Below are 10,753 nucleotides of genomic sequence, written 5' to 3' on the forward strand. Positions count from 1 at the left end.
CTGGGTGGCCCACCGGGAAACGTCAGGGATTCAACTGCAAGGATAAATGTGATTATTATATTTTTTTTTTATTATTATTTTTATGTCCCTGGGTGCCTCCCGGGCGGGCTGAGGGGTGTGCTGGTGTAGTGGCTGTGGTGAGACACCCTGGGGATGTCTGAGGGCCTTGCAAGTCTCAGTAAGCCTTTTCCTTCCTCGTTTGCAGGGCAAAGATGAGTCTGTTTGGATCAACATCGGGGTTTGGTACTGGAGGTACCAGCATGTTTGGCAGCACGACTGCAGATAACCATAATCCAATGAAGGTATGTGTGTTAGCCCACGTGGGAACCACTGTTCCTATGGTGTGTTTTACCGTCTCACGGCAGTACCTGCTAACTGACCGTATAGAAGTAATAGGATCTTAGTGCACAGTTTTCAAATGTGGCTAACTTTGTCTTCTCTTTTATAGGATATTGAAGTAACATCTCCACCTGATGACAGCATATCTTGTTTAGCATTTAGTCCGCCGACATTGCCGGGTAATTTCCTCATTGCAGGATCATGGGCAAATGATGTAAGTACTCACAATCAGACCTACAGATGACTAAGTGGGAGCATTAGTGCATAAACTGTAAAATGTGACCCTAAAAACTTGTGCCAGGGCACCTGAAAATCTTCCTCTTTGCAGAACTGCAAAATTTGTGTCTGGTGCCATGTTTGACATAGTTGAGCTGCTTCAACTGAGAAATTCAGTTGTGATCCTCAGATAAGTCATTCTTCTGTCTGTGCGTTTTAAGATTCAGCTCGGAATATGTGCTCAATGTTTTCCCTGTAAGATTTTTATTGCTTTGATTTTTCTTTTTCCTACTTGTTTGGTTTTTACCTTCATTTTCTTATACAATTAGGCTAACATAGTTAAGCTTTGCCTGGTGAGAGAACCACGAACACAACGGTAAATCATCCAGTTTCACAGTGTAGTCTCAAAAAGATTAAGTTCCTACAACCTTATTGAAGTTTGGTTGGATTGAAGACTGAGATCCTAATGGGCGTAAACAGGGAGTGGAAGACAAAGGTGTGCGCTTTTTTTAACTGTCTGTTGGCTGGTAGCCTGCAGCAGGCAGCTTCTTCCTAGCTGACGGTTGAGGGTTCTCCCTGGGAGGTGGTGTGTGATCATAAGGTACTTTTGAGGTGGGATTGAAGTTGTGGGGTTCAGTTGCGGTTGTACAGATAAAAGGAACGTAGTCAGAGAAAATAGGGTTTCACTAGTTCTGAAAAAAAGCTTGATGTTTCATAATCGTAGAATCATAGAATGGTTTGGGTTGGAAGGGACCTTAAAGATCATCTTGTTCCATTCCCCCTGCCCTGGGCAGGGACACCTCCCACCAGCCCAGGCTGCTCCAAGCCCCGTCCAACCTGGCCTTGAACACCTCCAGGGATGGGGCAGCCACAGCTTCTCTGGGCAACCTGCACCAGGGGCTCACTGCCTTGAGTGTAAAGAATTTCTTCCTAATATCTAATCTAAATCTCCCCTCTTTCAGTTTAAAACCGTTACCCCTCATCTTATCACTACACTCCCTGATCAAGAGTCCCTCCCCAGCTTTCCTGTACCCTTTAGGTACTGGAAGGCTGTAAGGCCCGGAGCCTTCTCTTCTCCAGGCTGAACAACCCCAACTCTCAGCCTGTCCTCACAGCAGAGGTGCTCCAGCCCTCTGAGCGTCTTTGTGGCGTCCTCTGGACCTGCTCCAACAGGTCCATGTCCTTCTTCTGTTGCGGGCCCCAGAGCTGGAGGCAGTACTGCAGGTGGGGTTTCAGCAGAGCAGAGGGGCAGAATCCCCTCCCTCGCCCTGCTGTTTGGGATGCAGCGCAGGATGCTGTTGGCTTTCTGGGCTGTGAGCGCACATTACCAGCTCATGTTGAGCTTCTTATCCACCAACACTCCCAAGTTCCTTCTCCTCATACATCTTGTTGGAGAAACTAAGGCTGAGATCTTGAGAAGTCTTTTAAGTTCTTAGTGTTAATACATTGTGTCTGCATATGCTTCTCCTGTTACAGGTTCGCTGCTGGGAAGTTCAGGATAATGGACAGACGATTCCAAAGGCTCAGCAGATGCACACAGGGCCTGTACTAGATGGCTGCTGGAGTGATGTATGTTCCTATTTAAAAATAAATAAACAATTTTTACCAAAACCCTAAATAAATTGGCATGTGGTTTCCAGACAGACATGGGTGCCGCATGTAGATACAGCCCACAATTGTTGTATAGACTTATATTACTGTAAATATGTGCTAAGCATTTCCTAATAGAGTAGCGTAACGTGGGTGTAAGAAGGCTAAAAGTGAGTTTAAAAGTAAGAATGTATTTAAAACTAGATAATAGCACAGTTTTCTCTTTTACAACATACCATCGTAAATTTCCATTTTTATGTTTCTTCAGTGTCTTGCAATTCCTGTATATGTGACATTACTGTTATGCTATTGCTAGAAGAGACTAAGATGTGACAGTTTTCTCAGTAGATACTGCATGATAGAGCTATTTAATCTCTTGGCCTTTTTAATGTTTTTAGGATGGGAGTAAAGTATTTACTGCTTCCTGTGATAAAACTGCCAAAATGTGGGATCTCAACAGTAATCAGGCTATTCAGATTGCACAAGTAAGTAAGCAAGCCCCAAGCTATTAGGTGGGTTTTTCTTTTTCCTTTTCTGCTTTGATTAAAAGCTACCTTTATTAGCAAATTACTCTGATTTATTTTTTACTTTATTAGCAAAATACTCTGAAGTAGAGACAGGTTGTAGGGTGCTTTTTATATTTTTGAGATAATTAAGTGCACATGAATAGGGAGACATGCAATCAAAGTGATTTGAATAACCTGTGCAGCTGTTGCCTCAATTTTACTTAAGAGAGCTCTTTCCATTGCTGCTGTGATCTCACTAAGTCACCCTGCTGCATTATAGGGGAAGAAAATTTGAGAAGTCATTGAACTCACTCACAAATACCAGCTTTCTGCTGCAGCAGTAATAGGCATTGTAATTTACATTCTCAATTTAGAATTTAGAATCTTCTTCTCATAAAATACGTAGTTATGGTGACTAAAATGAGTTACCAGTTATATAATTTAAGAGAGTTAGTCCTTTTAATGATTGCTTCTTCTGTCTTATTTGAGGTGATAGAACTCAGATTCTCAGCCTTGATTTTAAAATCTTGTTGGTCTAGTTAACATAGGTCTGCCTTCTCTAGCTCTTTTCAGAAGAAGCTTGTTTTTATATTAATTTGCAATAAACAGCGTATTATATTAAAATGTTGACTTTTAGCATGATGGATAATATCCTTTATAAATAAATAGAAAGTCCTGCTGTTCATAATTTGTATTTCTGCTGGGACCGTCATCTTCTGTAGGGTGACTTCATTGTAGTTCTTTGTGTCGGGAACCATTTCTTTCTTATGTGGGCGATTTTACAGTACCTAAACAACACAATAAAGTCATGACCAACCTTTATCCTAACTGCTGTGACTGAAATGGTGGATCACTTTTCTTGAATGAATAAAAAGTGTAAACATATACAAAAAAATAAGCAGCACAAACAGGAAGTGTGGATTGTTATCTTAGTAAATGTATGTGTGTGTGTCCTTTTTTTTCTTCAGCATGATGCTCCTGTGAAGACTATCCATTGGATTAAAGCACCAAATTACAGCTGTGTGATGACAGGAAGCTGGGATAAAACTTTGAAGGTATGATTTTTACCCGAACAAATGGGCACAAAGCTACTAATCCTTGTATGAAAATATTTATGTGAAATGAAAATCTTTTGTTAAACACTAATACAAAAAACAGATTAATGAAATAGCCTCACCTGACAGAAAGTAGCGATATTCTGACTATAGACAAGAATGAAACAACTTGGTACCAATTGCATTCTCTTTACTAAAGTAATTTAAATGCTGTATCCGCAAGTCCAAGCATAAGTTTGTTCATTTCTCTGTTTCCATCAGTTCTGGGATACCCGCTCACCAACACCTATGATGACATTGCAGCTCCCTGAAAGATGTTATTGTGCAGATGTGGTAAGCAACGATATACGGTAAACTAATGTCAGCTGGGTGACCGGGAATAAGAATAAACTGGCAGTCCTTGAGGCTGCTGTAGGTTAGCACTAAATACCTACCAACTGTTAATATAGTATCATAGAATAGCGTTCGATCTCTGTGATTTTGGCAATAAACATGAATTGATTTTGATCAGGCTCTAGAAGATAGGTATTTGCATCATACAAAACACACTTAGTATCCTTTTAACATCACAAAACCAAATCAGCACTAGGACTCACCTACCCTTATTTCTGGATGAGTTTGTTTTACCACTCCTGTGATTCACATTGGAAGGGTCACCTAATAATTAGTTTTTTGATGTGTTTCATTTCTCAATGGCAGGGAAGAACTGATTTGTTTGGTTTGAAGACATGTCTACAAATGAACTTTATTCTCTCTTCTTGCCCTTTCCCTCCCTCTCTTCCCCACAGAAAATAGTCCAATTCCGTTAACTTCTTTAGGGATTTCTCTGAAATAATAAATAGAATTCTCTGTCATGCTATTAACACAAGTGTGTCTCTCTCAACCTATTTTACAACATTATCCAGGTTCATCCTATGGCTGCTGTGGCAACTGCAGAAAGGGGTTTGATAGTTTATCAGTTAGAGAACCAACCTTCTGAATTTAGAAGAATAGAATCTCCTCTTAAACACCAGGTAAATAATAATATTTATTACAAACGTATTTGTACAAATTGTTGAAGTTTTGGGTTTGCTGTTTTTTGGTAAAAATAAGCAATGTTTAAAACCAAAGTACTTTATCCTAGTATGGCACATGTCCTGGTTTGCCATTGATCAATTGCTGATCTTCATAAGAATTTAGAAAGGTAAATACTGTTGCCTAGATTCTCAATAGAATTTGACCTATCTCTTGGCCTTTTTTGTGGTTTTGCTTTACTTTGCATTGATGTGTGTGATGTTTTGTGTCAACGAACACCATTCAGAAAATTTGGCTCTCAAGTCTTTGTCTGAAATCCTCTGTGTCTTTCTCAAATTTAGCATCGCTGTGTTGCTATTTTTAAAGACAAAGTGAACAAACCTACTGGATTTGCCCTTGGAAGTATTGAAGGACGAGTAGCTATTCATTATATTAACCCCCCAAATCCGTAAGTATCATTTAATAAAATATCCTTTCTGCATTGCTTAGTTTACAATTAGGAAAGTAAAAAGACTTTTTTTTTTTTAATTTCTCCCCTCCCCAGTGCGAAAGATAATTTCACTTTTAAATGTCATCGCTCCAATGGAACAAACACATCAGCACCTCAGGATATCTATGCTGTAAGTATTCAGCATACACTGCAATATCATTTATACAGGGCTATATACACTCTTAATGTAAAATTGGCTATGAATTGTTTGTTCTCCTTGACCTTTTATCTTGCGTAACGTTATCTTAGACGTATGTTTAAAGACCAGTCATAGTTATACCTTAAGAGGAAAGTTAAATTTTTGTACTTCTCTTAAAACAAGCACCAGATCAATTATTCATTAATTCATCTTAGTGGAATTGATGCTTGTTAATTTTGCTGGTATTGAAACAATACTTTATTTGTGTAATGGGGTTACGCACTGAATTTTTAGGTACTACAAAAAGATGATACTTTCCCTGTTGCTTTGCTGTTTTTTATTTGATTATGGGTTTTTTTCTGAAGAACATATCTGAAAACAGTTTAAAAAAACCAAACCTATATCTAGTTGAAAAAAAAATAATCTTTGCTGTGTATTTACTCTCTGAGGATTCAGCGTGTGTTGTGAGTGTTCCCATCTCCTGTTCATATCTGTGGTGTTTTACATTGTTACGATTCTGCAGGTAAATGGGATCGCATTTCACCCTGTCCATGGTACTCTTGCAACAGTAGGATCTGATGGTAGATTCAGCTTTTGGGATAAAGATGCACGAACGAAGCTAAAAACATCAGAACAACTTGACCAGCCGATATCTGCTTGTTGTTTCAACCATAATGGCAATATATTTGCGTATGCTTCCAGTTATGATTGGTCAAAGGTAAGGAAGGTTTAGACTCAGTTGTCAACTGCAAGTGTGAATGTAAGGCTATCCTTTTCACCTGAGGCTTTCACTGTTCTTTATAAATAATAGCTGAGTCTTTCTAATTCCACAAGCATGCAAGAAAAGTTACAATGGTCATTTTTTAACACTGAAGTAAGTAGTTCATTCTTTGGTTTTTAGCTTCAGTTGGATAAGATTGCTAAACAAAGCTATTTTGCAAATGTGGATGAGCAAAATGTAAATTACATGATTCAGAGGTTACTCTGGTTGCCTAACGCACATTCTGCTCTGGGGAGTGTCATGGGGCAATGTGGCACCCTAACAGGTTCCCACAAATCTCTCTGAAACGCACAGCTCCACTTCTACAGATTCTCTTTAACTTCAAAAAAAGCCCTGACTGTGGTTATAACCACTTAAACCAGCGTTCAAATGCCATGTACTGAATTTCCAGTACCATTCAGTGCAGCTTGCTGGTGGCCCTTATTTATGTATTTCTCTTCCAAACTTGACTCAACAATAACTCATACAGATGCAAGAGAATCACAACAAACCATAATATGTGGAGAATCAATACTTAATATTTTAATACTTTAATATTTTAGGAAGGGAGTAGCAAGGCTGAAATGTAACTGATTTTAACGGAGTGGCAACTTCCATTAAAAGTATTACTTTCCTGCTTTTAAATTTGAGGATAATATTCCTTGTGGTTTTGACTGAAATGAATGCAGATAGTACACAGGTGAACTGGATTGCATGCCACAAAAAGAGCAAAATTTTGATTTACTGCATTGTGTCTAGTCTTCTGGATGCTGCCCAAAGTAAAATAACTTTATTAGACGTTAGGACACATGAATTCCATTCTAAATGCTTGGGTAGACTGCAGTGGTAGATAGGTACCAAGATATCCTTCCGAACTGTAAACCAATATTAAGTAGTAAAACCATTAGGTACTAAGTATTAAATTTCCTTTGTAGAACCATTTCTGTAAAGTAGAGTTGTTAATTTTCAAAATGAGTGTTGGACTTCCAATAGCTTCATTAGTGTTTACTCTCCCTGATTTAAATACTTGTGTATTGAGTTGGTAATGTGTATGCAAATAATGTCAATATGTAAAATAGTATATTTGCATCTGCAATTGGGGAACAGATGTTTTTGCAGTTACTTGTAGAACTTGGGGTTTGCTTTGAAAAAATGTGACCTTATTTCATTTAAAAGATAGAAAATACAAAGTGAAACTGGGTGGCCATTAAAGTTTTTCTTCTCTGCCTAGAATGATATTTAAAAAAAATAATCACATTGAGCTCTTATGCTGTATCTGTAAAGTAGAGCTTAGACATATGTGGTTATTACATTTTTATGAAAAGGTTTTTATACCTTAAAAATGGGTGATCATTCCTTAAATTTTACTTTATGTGCACAGTTCTTGTAATTACTTGTTATAGTAACCTGTTCTAATCCACCAGTGTTGTCCAATATCTGGTCTTAAAAGACTTCAAGATTAAATCTTAATAAACCAAACTCGTGGAATATTCTTACATTTTAAGGTAATGCTGATATTTTCTTCTTTGAAGAGAGTAAATACGGATTATTTTCCATTTTAGGGTCATGAATTTTATAATCCACAAAAGAAAAACTACATTTTTCTGCGAAATGCAGCAGAAGAGCTAAAGCCTAGGAATAAGAAGTAGTGAGTATGAGCCTGACTTGTGTTGCTCTACTGTAAATGTAAATTACATGATTCAGAGGTTACTCTGGTTGCCTAACACACATTCTGCTCTGGGGAGTGTCATGGGGCAATGTGGCACCCTAACAGGTTCCCACAAATCTCTGAAACGCACAGCTCCGCTTCTACAGATTCTCTTTAACTTCAAAAAAAGCCCTGACTGTGGTTATAACCACTTAAACCAGCGTTCAAATGCCATGTACTGAATTTCCAGTACCATTCAGTGCAGCTTGCTGGTGGCCCTTATTTATGTATTTCTCTTCCAAACTTGACTCAACAATAAATCATACAGATGCAAGAGAATCACAACAAACCATAATATGTGGAGAATCAATACTTCTTAATATTTTAGGAAGGGAGTAGCAAGGCTGAAATGTAACTGATTTTAACGGAGTGGCAACTTCCATTAAAAGTATTACTTTCCTGCTTTTAAATTTGAGGATAATATTCCTTGTGGTTTTGACTGAAATGAATGCAGATAGTACACAGGTGAACTGGATTGCATGCCACAAAAAGAGCAAAATTTTGATTTACTGCATTGTGTCTAGTCTTCTGGATGCTGCCCAAAGTAAAATAACTTTATTAGACGTTAGGACACATGAATTCCATTCTAAATGCTTGGGTAGACTGCAGTGGTAGATAGGTACCAAGATATCCTTCCGAACTGTAAACCAATATTAAGTAGTAAAACCATTAGGTACTAAGTATTAAATTTCCTTTGTAGAACCATTTCTGTAAAGTAGAGTTGTTAATTTTCAAAATGAGTGTTGGACTTCCAATAGCTTCATTAGTGTTTACTCTCCCTGATTTAAATACTTGTGTATTGAGTTGGTAATGTGTATGCAAATAATGTCAATATGTAAAATAGTATATTTGCATCTGCAATTGGGGAACAGATGTTTTTGCAGTTACTTGTAGAACTTGGGGTTTGCTTTGAAAAAATGTGACCTTATTTCATTTAAAAGATAGAAAATACAAAGTGAAACTGGGTGGCCATTAAAGTTTTTCTTCCCTGCCTAGAATGATATTTAAAAAAAATAATCACATTGAGCTCTTATGCTGTATCTGTAAAGTAGAGCTTAGACATATGTGGTTATTACATTTTTATGAAAAGGTTTTTATACCTTAAAAATGGGTGATCATTCCTTAAATTTTACTTTATGTGCACAGTTCTTGTAATTACTTGTTATAGTAACCTGTTCTAATCCACCAGTGTTGTCCAATATCTGGTCTTAAAAGACTTCAAGATTAAATCTTAATAAACCAAACTCGTGAAATATTCATATTCTTACATTTTAAGGTAATGCTGATATTTTCTTCTTTGAAGAGAGTGAATACGGATTATTTTCCATTTTAGGGTCATGAATTTTATAATCCACAAAAGAAAAACTACATTTTTCTGCGAAATGCAGCAGAAGAGCTAAAGCCTAGGAATAAGAAGTAGTGAGTATGAGCCTGACTTGTGTTGCTCTACTGTTTTCTGCCATTCCTGCCTCTACTCCACTGTTCTTCTGCCATTTGTGCCCTGTTGCACCACGGTTCAGTCAACTTTGGATCGCTAACATTTAGCAGAAACTGTAAAAATTACATTAAATGTATTCTAACTTGCTGGAGAACATTTTTCAAATTAGATATTCTGATGTGTGTAAGAAAGAGAGACTAGTATTCACGTGACTTAACCACTGTCTGTTCCACAGCAATAATGAAATTGCAGCAAAACCTAAATCTGGGTTAGATATTCCTGCTTAAAGTGCAACCATTTGTATCTATGGATTTATTTTATTAGTACTATATTAAAATATGTTAATTATAATTGTTCTGGAGAAGTTGTATAAATACTGTATTTTTTGTAAGTACTTGAAGAATTGCAAATAATTCTTCTCAAAGGAGGCTTGTTATTACTTATTATTCAGGGGTTCTTTCATTGCTTTCTGATTTTTAAAATGGAAATACTGTCTCTTGTATGCCAGGAAGAAATGCCTTGCAAATTGTTTTCCCTCATTTTTTGAATGAATTTGGTAGGTATGTAAGTGGCCAACAGGAGTGACAGAAACTCGAGACAGAAGATGGGCACAGTGCAAATTCTGCTTTAGTTTTTTCTTATGCTCCAGCAATGGACATGACTTTTGAGCCAACAATGCTCATGATTTTTCTAGTCTGAAGGAGAAATTGCCAGTTGTGCCAAGCGATGTATAGTTAAGTAATATGAGCAAACCATTAAAGGTTTTGTTTTGTTCATGACCAAACCAGTGCGTGCAAAATAGTTGTGGCCTGAACTGCTTTAAAGCTGACACCTTTTAGAGTTAAAAGTTGGTTCGTTTACATCTCTTGTAACCTGTTTTTGTCCCTTAACGGGGTTCTGGACTGAAAAAAAGTACTCATTTTTGTATTAACTAGAAAGTAGTGCTGGTGAGTTTCATCCTGATCAAAAATGCTGTGAAACAAAACAAGTGGGTCTCTTTCTGACTTGAATCTACCACTGTTTACTTTTAACTAGCCAGTTGTATACATGCCAAAGTTTTCTTTTTAGAAGTGAATGCTTATTATTATTCCTGTTCAACTGTTGTTTGATAATGACTAAATAAAAATGAGGGGGCGCATGTATAGAAATACCTGTCCTATTGTACAAATTCTCAGTAAAGCTGTATGTTGTAACACTTATGGTTATGGATTCATGCTACATTTCAAATAAAAATTTTTACTAAATGCTTTTTTTATACTCAAAAGTTCTATTACAAAAACATGGGCAAAGTGGCACGCTTCACTTCTAAAAGCAGCTTCTTGTCCTTTCCCTGTAATTCAGATATATTTTCTGAAAGTAAAGTACTTTTCTTCCAGCTGCTTGACCTGAAAATCTAATGCATTCTCCAGTTGCTATTTCTTTATGAATGATTCCTGTGGTTTTGCGTCAAAGAATGGAGTGGACTAGTGTGAAAGGCCTTTTGTTTTATAAGAATGAA

The 10,753-nt window shown here is 37.1% G+C and overlaps 1 protein-coding gene across 1 annotated transcript; it reads left to right on the forward strand.

Moving 5' to 3' along the window:
* Positions 1-196: 196 nt before the first annotated feature.
* On the forward strand, positions 197-10,367 carry RAE1 (ribonucleic acid export 1). The gene is made up of 12 exons (XM_009893370.1): positions 197-302; positions 449-553; positions 2,032-2,124; positions 2,544-2,630; positions 3,620-3,706; positions 3,968-4,039; positions 4,612-4,719; positions 5,062-5,168; positions 5,265-5,340; positions 5,873-6,067; positions 7,672-7,757; positions 9,816-10,367. Coding segments are annotated over exons 1-12 (1,107 nt in total). The 5' UTR covers positions 197-212; the 3' UTR covers positions 9,817-10,367.
* Positions 10,368-10,753: the final 386 nt, after the last annotated feature.

This window comes from Charadrius vociferus, unplaced genomic scaffold (assembly GCF_000708025.1).
Source record: "Charadrius vociferus isolate BGI_N301 unplaced genomic scaffold, ASM70802v2 scaffold259, whole genome shotgun sequence".
Taxonomy (NCBI): Eukaryota; Metazoa; Chordata; class Aves; order Charadriiformes; family Charadriidae; genus Charadrius; species Charadrius vociferus.

What these genes read in the sequence shown, in the direction of transcription:
- RAE1 (XM_009893370.1), top strand. Translation starts at nt 213, where the DNA reads ATGAGTCTGTTTGGATCAACATCGGGGTTTGGTACTGGAGGTACCAGC. An exon ending in TAGATGGCTGCTGGAGTGAT is followed by an intron (nt 2,125 to 2,543) that starts GTATGTTCCTAT and finishes TAATGTTTTTAG; the next exon opens with GATGGGAGTAAAGTATTTAC. An exon ending in TATATTAACCCCCCAAATCC is followed by an intron (nt 5,169 to 5,264) that starts GTAAGTATCATT and finishes TCCCCTCCCCAG; the next exon opens with TGCGAAAGATAATTTCACTT.